Here is a 17705-nt window from a genome sequence, read left to right on the forward strand (position 1 = left end):
GCAATCGCATCTTATATGCCCCCTCTTCCAAGTAGCTCATACTCTCTATTGGCCAAGGATTAAAGAAATAACATATTTCTTCTGGGCTGAACAATCTAGTATTGTCCAGTACTCACAGGATTTTTGGTTCCCGAAAAGTTCCTGCTTCCGTACCCATTGCCATCTTGACTCTGGTTGGAAACCCCCAGAACTGGAGTAGATCACAACACACTTTTCAGATTAATGGCAGCAGAACCCAAACCAGAAGGGGAATTCAGCGTGGTGGTGTTTTTTCCATGGTCAAGAATTTCGTCCGTCAGTATTGCAATTTATAAGATAAACACCAATATCCAAGTAAAAAACAGCCATGTTGAATCAGACAGATAACCATTTTGAGTAATATCCAGTAAGTTCATGTACTGTAACAGTACAGTGTTAGAGAGATGTGTGATATCCAGTGAGCTGAAGTTAGGTCTTACAGAACAAGGTCCCATTCTCAGGCACCCCTTCTGCTAAGAGCAGCTTTCAAAGCAACTGTCTTGGAGCATACAGGTGTCTCCATTCTATATCAGCTTTCAAGGCCATCCACCCACATTTAAGTACTGTATCAAAGCTTGCACTGTAGACAGAGTAGAATAAATCCTCTAGGAAGACAGCCAGTACAAAATTCCCAAGGGTTGCACTCCTTAAAAACTCACTCAACCAAGCGCAGAAGCCCAAGTGCCTTGCCATCACCCTTAGTTCATGGTCCTTGGCTGCTATATCTGAAGGCTGTTGCACTGGGGTTTCCTTCAAGAAAAAGGACCTGGCAAGGTCCTCTGTGCAATAAAGGCTTCTATGTGATAAAGAGTTCCTCTGTCAGTTGTGCACTAGAACAACTTGACATTTCCACAGCTACCTTGGTTTGTCCTGGTATAAGCAAGCAGGGCAGCTAGCCTAACACAGTTTCATGAGTAAATTGAAAGATGATCTCGATGCAAGAGGTGATGTTCAAATATATGGAAAAGGTCACGATGTGACCGAATAGGAAACCAATGAATATCCTGAGGACAGAAGAGATGATGTCACCTTTAAGTGGCACTCCTTTGTGAAAGAAGATCCTAACCTTACTCTCACAATGTTCTTATAAGCCCTTCTCAAATTTCTATGCCTTTTTAATTTTTATATTTTTCTCCCTTTTGAACAGATTGTGAGTTCATCAAGATAGATTAATATAACCCTCTAGCACTATGAAAGACTGTAGTGCTACAGTGCATCAAAGAATTATCCAAATTGGTGAATAAATATGTAAAAATTCAATGATCTGGAAGCTGACTATGTTTGCACAGAATAATTGAGTAGGTTTGTTTTGTGTACACATGAATAAATCAATTAAAATGATTTAACCAAGGTCAATGGAAGCTGCTGATGCCTGAAGTGAGTGAATGAGTTATATTTGGAGGATAGTGTAGGACTTTTCAGCCACACTAGTGGATTGGAATAGCGCGCAGTAGGTGAATAGCCTGTCTCGACACAGGCTCCATAACCAATTTCTGAAGTGCATGTTGAGGAATGATTTTGATTATCATAGTATGTCATAGCTGAAGGAAGAATGTGAAGAGCTAATTGAATGGCTCAGCCTAATATTTTCATGAACACAGTCTGCAGAGTTATCCCACATACAAGGGGTGTTGTGCTGCAGTAACAGTTTTATACCGGCTTGGGTAACTTTTCGATTGCAAAGTTTTTACCAGAACTTTCTTTTACATGGCAGCCAAAACACAGCACCCACCCCTGCCCCATTATATCCTGTTCTGTTTCTCATGATCTCTTTAAAAGAATAATGGCTATCTCCTTGCAAGTCTGTCTCAAGTTTAGCACACCAGATATTCACCAACCTTTAATCTTTTCCCTCTTCATTTTTTTTTTGTGAACTATCCACATATTTCAGTAAGGAAAGAGAAATGAAAAGAGGTTGGTGGTTAACAGCTCATTATTACGAAAACAGACATGCAGATTGCACAAAGGAAATCAATTAACAGCTAGGAATTACATAGTGCATGGTAAGATAGTTCTTTTTCCTCAGTCTTAGCTTCAAACCCATAAAACCACAATTTATTGTCATTCGTAATTCCCCTTTGCTGATAGCAGTTCACCAGAATGTTGTTTCATTTGACTTGACACAGGAATGAAAGGCACAGGAATTTAGATTAAAAGCTATTAAGTTATCAATGAGGAAGGCAATAAATATTCTATGAATGGGTACACATGAATGTGAGGTTGAAGAAAGTATTTGATTTTTTCCTTTGTTAATAAAAGGGTGAAAAAATGTTTTTGAAAAAAAGTGCAGGTTCTCAGAGACTTACTCTTTCATTACTTTCCTTATTTAATTTCATTACCATGAGATGTGGTTAGGGATGCTTTTCATACAGTGGACTGCATTTTTGGGTACCAAGAGCTAGCGTCTTTTCAAGGTGAATCACCTAGAGTTTGTTACAGGTGGAAATCCTTGTCAAGACACCTCTGCCTCACTTTTGAAGTTTTTAAGCCCCATGACTAACCCAAAAAGGCTGAAAGACAACATCATCTGATAGATTAAATCTGTGAACACTTACCATGCGAGCTCATTCTAGTCCTGGATTTGGGCACTATTGAATTTTATCTGGTCATTTCGATCAAAGCTGATACAAGATGTCTGATAGCGAGAGCCTTCGTTCTGAAGTTTTCTTCTTGCCTTACTACATAAGAAAATTTATTTTACCTCTGTATGGATTCAAAATTTGGTAATAGTTAGATCTAGTAAAGGACATAACCTTGTCTACAAAGGCATATTTGTAAAAAGGGAGAACAGAAAGAGGAGATTGAAATTGCCTCCTGAAGAAATCAAGGACCAGTACGGGGGCAAAATTGCAATGACTGACATTTCAATAAACCTCCATTTTAAATGCATGGAAATCAAGCAGTGGGACTTTTTTATTACCTTGTGCTAAGGACAACTTCAGTGTCATTGTGTTTTATTAATGTTAGGGGGCTTAAAAGCAGGGTAGTGTTTTCATTCTCCAGTTGGCATTCCAGAATTCTTCATGTGGAATAAAGAAGTACACTCAATCAGCTTTTCCCCATTTAGTGTGAGTGTATCTTCTGAATGTATGTGATGTATCTTCTAGGGGCCAGTGGTATGGGTGTCTGATGTCCAAAAATTTTTGGTGTATTTAGGGATGCATGATCTGAGTATTGAATCTCTGTCCTTAGGAGGATACAATATGGGTTGAGAGATGAGTCTCTTACCTCCTAAACAAAGTGTGCTAGCCACTGAGCTTCTGGAGGCACATACAAGAGTGTTCTACAGCTTTGATCAGATATTTTAAGTTCTTCAATGAAATGATTTTGTGTCACAAGTTAACAAATAACTGTGCAGTTGCCTCTTTGAGATGACACATACTATTTATTGGCTGGCATGTAAAATAAACTACAGCCTTTCTAAATGCATTTTCCTGCTTCACAATTTCACTATTCACTTTATTCTCATCTACATGTAGGACCTTTTTATCATTTAGGTTTGAACGGGGAGCATTAATATTGTTTTTTGTGTTTGAGCGAAATCTGATAAGCTGTGTATTTCCCCTGGTTTTTGACAAAATTATATATTTATTGCCTTGTTTGTAGTTCAGATGCACTCAGCATTTTAATCTGAGCCCATTTTATTTCTGCTCATACCCTGTGGTATTTCTTTATGCTTGATGAATTTCTCTGGGGATTTTTTTAAAAGCTTTGAGGTTGACTGCCAGGTACTACAAACAGGTTCATTCATTCACTGCAATCAGCTATTCTATTAATGGAATCAATTTGAATAAATTTCATTAAGTCAAAGCTCTAAAAACAAGAGATGGCATATCAGGAAGCCTGTAAGAAATATTTTGTAGGGGTTCTTGTCCAAAAATAAGATCCTGGAAGCAGTATAGGATTTTGTAATGGTTTTCCTTTTTTTTCCTGTGCAAAATAACTTTTATAATATGTAGTGTGCCATCCCTGCTCACAGACAGACTTTATTGCTTTCTGAGATCAAGTACATTCCTTAGAGTACAAATAGTTTTGAACTATTTTGTTAGCTTGAGTTGCTTGGGTAGAATTCAATCGCATCTGTAATCCTTCCTAAATGTAGACTTGTATTTCCCCTACCAGATTTTGAAAGGCCATTTCACTGTGCTTTTTCAAGTGCTGCATTAAACAGCGTGACCATTGTATCCTCCCTGTGGTATGGCCTGTGGATACAGCATTCTGTCCTGTTAGGGTCTGGCATGCAAGGACTGCCTGGGCTCTGATGTCCATAGAATTTGGCCCATCATGTTAATGAGGTGATACAGGTAGGTAATTTTGTGGGAACAGGACCTAGTCACATTTTTCCTGAGTAACTGTGTACCCACTGTGATAGTGCCAAAGGCAAGTATACAGTATAATTTGAAGCTGCAGAGAATACAGACAGAACTCTGTTCACTGGATCTTTGAACAAAATAGCACAACAACAAGTAACAGAATACCATCTTTATGTTCTGTGCAAAATATTTCCTAGTAAATAATAATACAGAGCTGTGAGCATGTCAGGGAAATGCTATCAGTTCTACAGCTAAATGTGTTCCAAAGGGATTTAGCTGTCATTGTTTAAGAATAGACTTCCTTAACACCCTGCCAGAGATCTTTTGAGATTGCAATAGAAATGCCACAGACTCCTCTAGACTGCTTATGAACTATTTCAGACTCAATATAAATCCTTATATCACTGAACACCCAGTAAAGGCAGGAGAATTAACTTGTCCTGAAAGGCTGGTGAAGCTCAGAGAAGAGATGGTTTACTGAGATAGAGCAATTTTTCTTTAAATGTTGTATGGAATACGAAGATTAGAAACATAGGAGCTTCGAGTTTATGTTAAATCTGAGAACTTGGAAACTTGAATTCTAAAATAAATAGCAGTGGAAGAGAAAATTCAGGCAAACCATTTTGCATTGCTTTTACCAAGCTAAGCCAGGCCCACAACTACATAGATGATTAGGATGCTATAAACCCTGCCTTTAGTTGTAACAGGGACTATAAAAATTGAGGAGTAGGGGAAATCAATCCTTCAGCATAGAATGCACCTGCGTAGCAAATGCTACGCCAGTGATACTGTCATGTCCAGATTGTGAGTAATCGCTAGAAGTGGGAGAAGAGTTATCAGAAATGAGGTATCCAATTGTTGAGTCTTCGACTGCTAATTCTCATACTTATGCCCAATGCCCAGTTTCAGAAAGCCATAGCCCATTTTGCAAGAATTCAGAACACTTTAAGGTTAAAGAAAGCCAGTGGAAGCTGGATTCTGAAATTCCTCCCTGCTTTAAACAGGTGAGAGAGTGGAAGGAATCAAGACAACTCATCTCAAAGGTGTAGTGAACATGTTTTATAGTATCGTGCCTCAATTTTATCCATAAGAAGAGGTTACAGCAGGGAGCTGTTAAACTATTTATTGTTTGTGAAACAGCTAATTAATATGGTGATTAGCATCCTAGAGGGATCATAGGAGAAAAATAATAATTTAGTATTCAGTGCACAGCTTGTATATTTTATAATAAATGAGAAATACTAAGTATTTTTATTAAATCGATCGGTTCAAAGGATACTCCTAAACCTAAACATGGAACAGATAAAGGTCCAGTAGAAACAGTACACAAGCCCCAAATTTATCATCATAGGGGCACAGAATTATAATTCACATGCAACCTAAGTTCTGATCTTTCTTTATTTCTGCATTCTTGACTTCACAATTTAACATCCTGTTTTGGGGTTTTCGTGGGGGGTTTTTTATCTCTTTTTAATATTATTTTCTGGTTTATGATTCAACATCTAGCAGTTGGAATGGATTCTTACATAATAGTACATTATAGCAGTTTATACCCCCAAAAAAACAAGTCCACTAGACTTTTCATGTCTATGAGCTGCAGACAAACGTATTTGACATCTAGATAAATATCTCTGTGTTTCTACTGAGACGTTCTAGATTTTGATCACCTAATAAATTGTAATTAAACCTGTATTTAAAGGAAGGCAGTAGCTAGAAGATGACTTGTGAGAGAGATGCCTAAAGGAGTTTTCAAAATATTATCTGTGTTTTAAAGAAAAGAAAGAAATCTAAGTGTTTTCAGGAGAGTTAACGCTGATTATAATGAAAACAAGCCCAGTTAGGCAATAAAGATTTTTGGACTGGTAAGATCATGTGGATCTCACACAAAAATAGCTCTTCATAGTGCTGAAGTACTGCAGTATCCACGTGACCTTTCCAATGTGTTTTTATTTTCTCTTTTCAGCTCGGGAAAGCTACCTGCCCCTACTCCTTCTCCCCAGGAATTAAATTCTAGCAAGTTTGCCAACACAGCTCCTATCACCACTGTGTATTTGACAGTGAAATTAGAACAGAGTTTTTAGCTTGGATCTGACTAAATCTCCCAAACACTTCTTGTAAGTGAAACAGCCTCAGCCATTGAAAATTGCTCATATGGGACTAGTTTTATTAAAACCACAGAAGATGTTTGTTTTCCTAGGCTTGAAACTGTTCTGCATCAGGATGAATTTGAATAATTCTATTCTTCAGGCACTGAAGAATGTCATATTTTGAAGTACCAACTATCGCCATGGTATATGTCAGTTTTGTCTAACTAAAAGCCATACTGTCCCTTTTTGCTCTTCCTTCTTTCTTCATTTCCTATCAGCACCTGTGAAAATGTGTCTGAGGTGCTGTGCTACACTGGGTTGTTTCCACAGCAACTTTCAAAATAATCAGTTTTATAACACATCATGGTAGCCAGTAAAACAAGATATTCTTTATACTGCAGTTGCATGTGAGCAACAGTTAGGATTCAGGGTCTCATGTGCTCATGCTGTGGTTGCATTTTAAATGCCTTGTGTGCCTTGAACCAAAACATTTTAAGTTGTTTCATCTACAAAGCCTGTTTTTTTGACTCAAGGGTTAGTGGCATTGGATTTTAGCTCCGGGGGTCAGTCACTGACTCAGTGTATTCACATGGTTCCCTCACTGGCATCATGGAGACATACTGAAACAGCTCCAAAGGTCTGAGGGTTCACTTTGTCACCTCTGTCTCTCTGTCCATCTTTGTCTCTCTCTTAGGAGCTGTACTCTAAAGCTTCCCATGCTTTAGAAGAGTTGGTGACAGAGCTGTTTCTTCAGACCCTGCCAGTGGTGACCGGCCTCTCTGTAAGAGAATGTGAGCTTCTGAAAGAGGAATGGCAGGAGAATTTGGTCCCTCAGCTGGAGAAATGGGAGACCCACCGCCAGAAACGCTGGAAGCTTTTCCAGGAACAGCTATCACAAGAAAAAGAAGTAAGATCCATGTTATGTTTTGGGACCTCAGAGTCTAAAAAATGGGATATGGAAAAAAATTATCAAGATGCTTATCAAAATGCAGTTTGACCTGCAACATGGACTGAATATGTATGCTGTGCATGTAGACTTGCACAGAGGAGTCAGAGAGTAATTACTGAACATCTGTCCACAGTGTTTGACAGCTTTGTCAGCACATAAACGTTTTTTGGCAAGGCTGCTGTCTGATGCCCTCAACTCTTGAGCATCTACAGAAACAGCTCAAAACAACCTTCATCAGGTCTGTTTAGAGAAGATACATATGAATATAGTTTACAGGGAAGGAGGCCTTGCAATGATAAATGTTTCTTACTAATGTGTATGTATTAGTACTATGATAAATGGAAACATCTGATACACACTTTATATAAAACTTATTCTTTATTCTAAGAAGGTGAAGAAACAGACATCCAGCTTTCCTGTTCTGTTTCTGCCCAGCATTGATGCCAGAGGAGAAAAGCAACAAGAGTAAATGCAGAGGGAGGTATCTTCAGCTTTAGTCTAGAATTCAGTTATACTTTCAGTTTATTCATTCAATATTATGTCTCTGTCAACACTGCTTCTAACACAACTTGGTCGAAGAAAGACCTCTATTCAAAGGTCTGTCTCTTCCTAAATGTTAAATGTGCACTGCAATGTTTACAGTAATTGGAGCTTCTTAACTAAAAGGTTGGCAAGTTTCTTTAATACTGGCAAAACTGTAGTTTCCCTTACCCTCATTCTCCAAAGTGCCTGGACAATCCAGTACATGATTAATGAGATACTCAGAGAGCCCCTAATTATTACAGAATGCTATAAGGTGTTTAACTTCTTCACCCACTTGTATTTAGAGTTCTGCCATAAAACACTGTGATTCGGGAAACTGTGGGCTTCCTACTAAATCTGGTAGAGTTGTTTTCTGACCAGTGGTTTTAGAACACCCTTGGAAACACAAAAGTAAAATTATTCATTGGAAATTCTTCGACATCTCCTTTTTTTCTTCTGTGTTTTCCTTAATCTGGAGTAATGCAACATGCACCTCCCTGATCTTTTTATATTTACCTTATTGTAACTCACCTGTTTTGAAAAACAATTTTGTTTTCTTGTTTCAGTGTCACAGGGATATCTAGCAAACTTAACTAAAAGATGCTTGGGACAAACCACTGATGCCAGTGAGTCTGCTCACATGCTTAATTAAAAGTAGGAATTTGTGTTTTCTGGGACTGCTGGCTGGCATTTATTGTTTGAATTTGGCATACCTGTACCTTCAGTGAATAATGAAACAACGTCTGACTTGAACTTTTTTTTTTATTTTGCCCCTTTTTATCAAGGATTAGATTTAATACCTGACTTCTCAAGTTTAAACTTCTAGGTTGCTGTTGATTTTCACATTCATCAAGGGTTCACAAATTGCCCGTCCTTGTACGTGCATGACCTGAGCAGCCTGGACTAGTAGGTGAACTACAAGCACATCTCATAATGCACAGAACCCAAAGCACTGTAGTGGTATTTGCTGTCATTAAAAAACACAAGAGAAGTAGGAAGTTCTGGTGTGCAACTTGTGAATAGCTTCATAAGTCAGGGTACGTGTTAGGGCACCTCTGCTGTGGTCCTTCCACTGAACCTCAGCCGTTGTTCAGGGGAGGATCTCAAGTCTGACATTTTGTGCCAAAAATGCTGTTTGTACATTCCTCTGTTGCTATCACTGGGCACATTGTTGAGTAGAGAAACCACCTACTGGGAATTTTTCTCAAAGGATTAACAGGATTAGTTCATCTCCAGCACTCAGCTGCTAGATAATAGCTCTTTGGGCAACAGTGTAGGATGGATTCATTGTATGTGAATTCAGATGTTCTGGTCATGCCCAAGCATAGGTTATTTAAATTAGAAAGTTGGCTTCCCATCACTTTCAATGTACCATAGCATTCATAATATAAAGCAGATGACTTCCCAGCTGGAAAAAAAAAGAAGAAGAAAGGGTTTGCTGACATCATTAACAGTAATTACTATAGAGCTATGGAGGAATTAACTTAGCAATGACAGACCTCTCATACTGGTCTCTGACTCACCAGTGCTGCAGTCGGGCTTTATTCAATATAAAAATTTCCTGAGCAGCAGACAGAGCTGTCCTAAGGACAAGCGATCCTGTGGGATAAATTCCAAGAAGAGATAAGAGTTTCTCCTAGTGGGAAACTGTATGATTCCTCAAGACAATATTCTGTGCTGGAGCTTAAATTGCTTTTTTAACTTAATGCATGTGGCTTTTTGGAAAGGATTTGAACTAAACTGGAAAAAGATCTGCTGTATCTTCAAAGAAAGCATACAGGGAGATACCTATTCCACCAAACCTAGGCTGGCAAATTTTCCTGTATAAATGAGTCTGAAAAACATCATACAATCCCATTCTGTTATGTTCAAACACAAAGTGCATTTCTTGGCCTTTCCTAGTATAAACAATGCAGCATGAACATTTAAGCAATAAGCTGACACTTGTGTCCTACAAAAAGGAACACTTGGTTTCCACGTTAAGGAGAAGAGAGACCTTGTGACAGGTGATCATGTAATTTAAGAGATCCCATAGATGCTACAGTGCTCACCATGACAGAAGATCCATAAATCAAGAGTCATATTGACAGGCCTTTTAATTTATTAGTCGTTTTCCATCCGGAGATGTGTCTTTCATTCGCCTTGTGATAAATGCACTATGCTGAGAGTTACACAGCCACCTGCTTTACAGGCTTGGGAAGTCAATACCAGAAGACTTTTCACCAGGGTATTTATACATGCTTTTCAAGGTGACTCAAAAAGAGATTTTTGCCTTTTACCTGAACCACCTTTTTTTGTTTGCTTGTTTTTAGATTAGCTTTCCTAACATTTATACATATGATGTCCTTACAGGGAGCAGAATCTCTTTTACAATTGAAAAGAGAAAATCAGTTTCATATATAACTTTGCCTTATGTGCTCGAGGATGTGAGCGAGGCTATTGGAACAAATGACTAATGAAAATAAATTTTGAGCATTTTCCCACATAGTCCCTAACTCATGGTTTCTGTAGACAAGCTCTCCTGCCTGGGCAGCAGTTTCGGGGTGCAGCTGCTGCGCCAGGCTGAGGGACTGGCTTGGCAGTCGGTGTGCATCGCACCCCACCTAGAGGCTGGTAGGGAGAAATCCCTTCCCTTCTATTTCCTGAATAATCGATGCTAAAGATGTCAAAGCAGAAATGAGAGGCGTATTCCTTGCCTTTATTGCCAGAGATTAATATTTAACGTTAGCAGTGCTTCAGAAATTCTTGTAATGGACTTGTGACCAGGAAGCAAAAGACTTGGAAGCTTACAGAATAAAAACAGGATGTGATTTCTGTCCATTCTCACATCATTGACACTCAGAAAACTGAACTAGCATCTGCTTACCAGTTTTAACATGGTGTGCATTTTATCCCTTTGTTTTTGGTTTATGCTCATTTTTTCATAGCAATTGGAACAACAGTTCAAGGAGCCAGACATTCCTTGGAGCTTTACTCCCCTATTTACCATACTTTTGTCACTGCTTTTACTGGTAAAATGCAGAATCAGAGGGCCTGAGCTCTGTTCCAGTCACTAAGTCTGTACAGCAGCCTGAGTTTCTCCCCACTATACGAGACCCATCACTGGGCAAAGTAAGGTCATTCCAAAGAAGAGGAAAGCTTGGAGAGGTGCTTGGTGACTTGACCCAGCATTGGAAGATCAGTGCAAGCCCAAAGCCTGACCTTGCCACCTGGCTCAATGAAGTAGTTGTCTCTGGTTTGCTGGTTTTCAGTCATATGCCAGCAGCCTCAAATTAACATTCCCAGAGAACTGCTGTTGCATTTCCACCTGTGTGTGTGCGAGTTCTTCATGTATTTTGGAGATAGAAATTACCCAGCCTTGCCAGCCCATCCCAGTGAGCTGCTGAAGTGTTGCCTCCAATAAAACATATAATATTCTGTTTATTCCCAGCTGACCTTTCCCATCTTGATCATCTTCCTAATGGCCTTTTTGAGACAAAACACTGGTTTAGTATTTGGTCTCAATCTTCCTTATTTCTCATCCCATCTTAAATGTGTAATAATCCCGCTCCTTTCCTTTCATTTTCTTACTACTTACATGACTAATGTACTTCTACTGTTCAGTTTAATAACTGTGCACTGGGGGAATTTCTGCTGCACTGTCAGCTTTCCATTGGTCTCAGGGAGGTGAAGAGATGTTTTATAGGTTCTGCATACAGATTACCTCAAATGCACTCTTAATGGAAAAGGTGACTCATTCTTTTCCTTTAAAAAACACTTTCTCCACTACAGAACTAGGCTGTTTCTTCATAAACAGAAGTAAAGAATGACTATATCCCTATCTTTGTTATCACTCTGAGTGCCTTTTTGGATAGGATACACTGGTAGCAGGTGAGGTGCTAAATTTTGGGTTCTTTTCTTCAATATTATATCATTTACCATTGTAATTCAGAAATCATTTCCTGTCTTCTGTGCCTTGGTGATATACACCCTCATGCTGTTTAACAGCAAGTGTGCAGACAGGCCCTTCAAGAGGGCCTGTGAACTCCTCAGTGAATAAAGAGATCTCCAAAAATGATGGGAAACCTCATCTGAGCCACAGCCAATCTCTCACTGGAAATGAAAGTATTTCTAGGAAGTAAAAGGTCATTTTCAGCCCTTTTTCTAACTGCTGAAAGAGACATTAAAATACACAATGTGATGGATCTACAAGGCATATGCAGAGAGGTGTGAAACGCCAGGAAGCCATATCCACAGAGCTGCTAAAGGGAAATACTGATACAGTTACTACTTCCAGCAAGACTTTGCCATCTGTCATAATGATACCTGGAGACCTGATAGACCTTAATTTGACGCTTGCAGCATGCAATCAGAGAAGGCACTGTGCTTGGCCATGCTCTGTGATTATAAGGCTCACCCAGACTCAAATCAGTTGAGGTCTGGCTAACACAGGGATGTCTGTGGTGCTTGCTGAGAGCAGCCTGGTGTGTCCCTGGTGCCTTACAGACTTTGGGGCTGTGCTTCTCATGCTCAGCTGCAGTCTTCCCATCTGTCACTTGTTGACTGCCCACCCATCCCTCTCAGGCATCCTGCTCAGGAACATGTGTTTTGGTAAGGTTTTCTGCATGGAGAGAGATCAATTAGATGTGTCACTGTGTATACTACAGAGAAGATACTAGTCACGAAAAAATGACACTTTTATTTTAAAGCCAAAGATTATGAGGTTTCTGATGTTCTGCACTTCTCAGAAGAGTTCATTCTGTGCTCACAGATATAGCCTCTCTCCTGCACAGATCACTGCCTCTCAAGGAAAAGACTATCAAATCCAGCAGGAGGGCCCAATACCACTCCTAACACTAACAATTGTGCAATTACACATCTAATTCTTTGCTAGACATATTGATCCATTGAACCTTGCTGGCTGCAATAATAGAAAATTTAGTCCCTCATGTTGTGAATGAGGCTGGAACATAAAGTGAAGCTGTCAGAGACCCTGAGTATTATATTTAATTTAGGGCTCTGGATACATCAGCAGGTAACCTGCATTTATTCAGCTGCCAGTGTAGCCTGAAATACACTCTTCATCTCATAGTAACAGAGTTTGGACCTTACAGCCATTTCAGCTTATGAATTATTCCTTAAATTCTGGCAATGCGCTAAATGAAATCTTAAGTCCATATCTCCAAAAATTTACAGTCTAGTGGCAAATCTATCAAAACTCTCTTAAAGATTAAATTCTTTGATCTAAATATCACCCTGAAGGAGCTGTAAACTTGTAGTCCATATACTTACCTAATCGTACAATCTCCATTTCCAGCTATTAGCACTATGTACTGTATACACAAAAGTGTGATGGAAGATGATATCTTTATTTTGTTCAGTGAGAATAAAAACTACGTTCTCTGCTAGTGGAATAAAAGCCAAACAAAAACCCCACTGCAACCTGCTGATAAGAGTCAATGCAATATTTTATGCCATATTGTTATTTTTCTCTTCTACTGCTGCTGCTGAAACCAAAAAGTCTGTAGGAGATGCAGCTCAGGGCTCATCCAAACCAGTGCAAAACCTTCCTTTTTTTCAGTGAGCTTTCTTTAGGATTTTGATCATTGATAAATATTCCTAAGTAGAATAGTTTTAATTCATCATGAGCTAGTTTCTTGAAATTGAAGGATGATTGCTTTTAGCAGAAGGGCACCAAATAGGCCCCCATTTCTTAATGTGGTGACTAGAATGACTGAAATCAAAGTATTTTACATTTGTAATTTTTTTCCCCCTGCTTTTAGCTATGGACAATGGAATATGCTCTGTCTGCTGTGATGCAAAAGCACCTGTCTGAGAAACAAGAGAAGATAATTCAAGGTGTCGTAAGCAGACTAGGATGCCTCAGTGATGAGTAAGCATGGTTTCCTCAGTAAGCAGTGGGGTGAATCTTCACTCCTGCATGCACAGATAAAAACTTATGAACATTACATAGTGGAAAGCAGTGTTGAGGGATTATGAGCATCCTCAGAGAGAGAGAAGCAATTGCCTGAGTTTTTTGTCTGAGTATGAAAAGCAAAATAAAAAAAAAATAGACATATCATGACTCCTGGTAGGTAGAAAAAAAAGTCTTGTGTGATTTCTCAGTGGTGTGCTTTCTGTCTATACACTGAGTGATTTCTAATCTCATATTGGCCTCATTAGCCACCAGCATGCCTGTAATAAATGTGGATAGAGCCTTCCTTAATCTTCGTTCGCGAAGCCTAGCCATGATTTCTAATCTTGAACCAGCTTCTCTGCACTCCATATGTCACATTGGAGTTGCATATTCCTCAAGATAAAATGTTCAGTCCAGCAGCATATAGATGGTTATCTAACTACTGTATTCCTGTTTTTACTTTAATTTAACTCCTGTGTGACAGAACTAAAAGTCTATTGCAGCAATACCCATTCTTTACTCCTGATCAGCTTTCCCAGGCATGCTTCATACAAAAAGACATTACACAGAGTGAAGAATAACTCTTGTCACCTTTAAGCAATGACTTTGCTGAATGTACCTGTGCCAAATGAGCAAGCAGCTTTGCTGATGGACTTTTAATGGTCCTTTTTACAGGTCTGTTAACTACATATTGCAAAAACACCAACTTCTGCTGTGTTCAGTACTCAGAAGGTTAACTCTCCGAAGAGCTGGAATGGCAGCCCTGGCCTGCATGAGACTGTCCAGAAAGAAGAGCTTGCTTCAGGAACTGAGTGAGCAACATACCCTGCAGAAGGGATCGTCCCCGTGCCAAGATGAGGACCAGTGGCAGTTACAGAAGGCAGTGGTAAGAACAGTGTCCAGGTGGATTGTCTCCAGAGGTCTCATGGTATGATATTTGGCATTAGAAATAGTCATAGAAGATCTAATAAAAAAAAAAGTCCCAAGTAGAAAGAAAAATGTTCTCTGGCAAAAATATGCCCACCACTGGCATAGGAGGTCCCTGAGTGTGCCTATTGTAGTTTGGGCAGACATTTTAAATACCCTGATGCTTTATCTGCTGTCTAGCTATCTGTGATACATGTGATCATAGCAAGCTTATTTAGCAGTCTATTTTATATGAAAACACTAATGAGAGAAGGCATGTCAACATGTATAAAGGACTTAAGTTGCTGCTTCAGGGTAAGATAAACTCCTAATTCTGCTAGGGATCGTAATATGCATTTCAGAAGCATTAGAAGAAATTCTTCATCCTACTAGACCTAGCAAGTTCTTCTATACTGTCCTAATTTTTCATTTTTTTTTCTCTCTCCTCTGTCCATAAGAAGCTCAGCATCCACTCCCTTGACATCCTTCCAAATTATCAGTTTCCTGTAGGTCAGGGAGGTAAGGGAAAGTTGAACGGATTTTTAGACTTGATATTCCCACAGGTCACTTTCAAATCTGTTCATGACTGTGGTTTTTAGGGTTGATCCCTTAAGTGTTGTCGGTTATTTACTTACCTGCACAGGAAATTTACCTAGAACAACACCAAATTTTGTATTTCAACTTCAGACAACCCTCCTAGCAGGTGTCAGTGATAGCCCCTGCCCAACCCACTGCTGCTGCACGTTGGGTCGAACCCATCCAACACTTTGCAACTCTGTGCTCCATGCTGTCACTGTGTAATTAGCTGGGAGATAATATTTTGTATCCCTCTAATTTTGATTTCTATAATGCAAACCCTCAATCTGAACTTGGAAGAGGAATAAGGAAAATCTGTCTGCTGCCATTTTCACGTTTGAAACATCAATTGAAGTATTTTCTCTTAAGTTTGAAAATCTTAACAAAACTCATTAATCAGAAGAAATAAAATATAAAATAATAAAATACAAATGCATATCTCTGCATTCCTCTTGCTTTCCACTACTCCCTCTCACTTAGCTCCCACAGAGATGTTAATTGACGCAATCACTATGTTCCCTAACAAAAATGAAATGTCCCCAGGTAGTAGTGTTCCTTTGGCTTCTCTCCACTAAAGCCTTTTTCCAAGTCCAGCTAAAACCCATCTCACAAGGAAGTGCCTAAAAATACACATATAAGATCTTTGCTGCCAAAGAATTAGGCCATAGGTATGGAATTGTGAAAAGTCAAGAGAGAAAAAACATGTTACAAACAAACCCTAAAACAGTGTATAAGGAGTTAAGGAAAAGGTTAATTTACAAACACTCAACCAGATTTTTAAAGATACTGTGTTGTTTTAACTAAACTTAACTTTTGCTTGGGTCAATTTTAGACTGGTGGACATTGTTGTATCTATCTGTTGAATTCATGTAGAATGTAAAACAACACTAAAGGATCCTAGCCGGGGCATGATCATGGCATTGGGTCTCTAAAAAAAAGGAAAAAAAGGAAAACCAATTTAATCACATTCCAACTGTCTAAAAAAACTTTCAAAAGCAAATGTCTGAGCTATAAATAAAGACGTCAGAACAACCCAGCATTAATATGGACATCATTATTTTCCACAGATGAATGTGGGCAGAGCAGGTTCTTTTCCTACTTGCATTTCTTATTTCCCTGAAGGCATCAAATAGGTACTGTCGAGTCCCTCAGAATAATTTAGTGCTATTTAGCCTTAAATGAGCATAATAACAAGGACATCAGCAACACAATAGAAGGCCATCTATGGAAGACTAATACATGTAAGGAAGACAGAACAGGTCGTGCTGGTGAGCATATGCTATTGTGTGCTAAAGAGGATTTAGGTGGAAAGTGGATTTAAAAAGAAGCATAGAAAATGGTGGCAAGGATGGTCCAAAGACCTCAAAGAACTCTTTAGCCTAAAGAGTTGTCCATGTCACATGGAATATCATAGGTTTTAAAACTGACATAAAATATGTGAATAGGAAACAATTTTTCATGTGTTTTTAATGAAAGAAGAGAGCACTGAGAAAAGATATTAGATGGCAGGTTCAAAATTAAGAGATGTGCTGGTAAGCTTTAGAACTCCTCACCACAGGATGCTGTGCAAATGGTTTTCAAGTGCTGTTATACATATTCATGACCTCTCCCAAGGGCCTTAAGTACCAATATACCAAGTTTCCTCAGGTAGACCACACAAACTGTACAAGTATTCCCATAACTGTACACTGTATACTTGCCTGCACAGGAACAAGGCTCAGGGTATTTGACATAGATGTGAATACATCACTTGGAAATGACTAATGGGACAGGATGCAGCTGGTACTGTGTGTGTCATGACAGAGGCTATAGTTTTGTTGTAGACAAATGTGTTAAATGACTGTACACGTTTCCACTGAAAATTAGATTATTCTCATTGTTAAAATGGTAACATTCTGAATGGGTGTAGGACTTCCTTTCAAAGTGAAGCTGACTAAGTTTGTTAACATATTTAAATGGCAGTGCTATCTTGTTGTCTTATTTACCAGGAGTCCCACATTCGGGAAGAGGAGGAGAAACTCGAGGAAGAAACACAGGAAACCAATTTAGAATTTCACCAGCAGCTAGTCACAGAAATCCAAGAAGCTCTTCAGTTTCTTCAGCAGCACATGGAGCAGGTGATTGGGCAGACACTGCTGCAGCATGCCCAGCAGGAAGCTGGAAAAAAGAGTTCAGATGATGGGCAGGACTTCAAGGTATGGAAATGTTCAGTAGTGGTTTTCTGAAAAAAATGAGGGCTACTTTACTAAAATGGAAGGCAGTTTCATTAATGCATTACCCTATGCCTAGAAGTATTAGCAGGAGATCATTACAACCTGTGTTAAAACTGAACATACCTTGTAAAGTATTTACAAACACTTATGTAGCAGTAGAGTATTTGCTATATTAGCCAAAACAGGTTTTATTAAGCCAAACCCTGGAACATAAAAAAAATTGTG

At 39.0% G+C, this 17705-nt stretch overlaps 1 protein-coding gene across 5 annotated transcripts in view; it reads left to right on the plus strand.

Annotated features, from left to right (window-relative positions):
* The window catches only part of EVC (EvC ciliary complex subunit 1), a 48462-nt gene that overhangs the window by 23228 nt on the left and 7529 nt on the right, over positions 1–17705 (plus strand). For 4 of the 5 annotated variants that reach the window (XM_051798529.1, XM_051798527.1, XM_051798530.1 and 1 more), the window contains 4 exons: positions 7113–7325; positions 13652–13761; positions 14461–14713; positions 17256–17462. In XM_051798529.1, coding sequence (XP_051654489.1) covers positions 7113–7325; positions 13652–13761; positions 14461–14713; positions 17256–17462 — 783 coding nt within the window. The remainder of the gene's footprint in view (positions 1–7112; positions 7326–13651; positions 13762–14460; positions 14714–17255; positions 17463–17705) is intronic. The other variant, XM_051798528.1, reaches the window with a different exon arrangement.

This window comes from Manacus candei, unplaced genomic scaffold (genome assembly GCF_025592945.1).
Source record: "Manacus candei isolate 608988 ecotype Guabito, Panama unplaced genomic scaffold, ASM2559294v1 h1tg000048l, whole genome shotgun sequence".
Lineage (NCBI taxonomy): Eukaryota > Metazoa > Chordata > Aves > Passeriformes > Pipridae > Manacus > Manacus candei.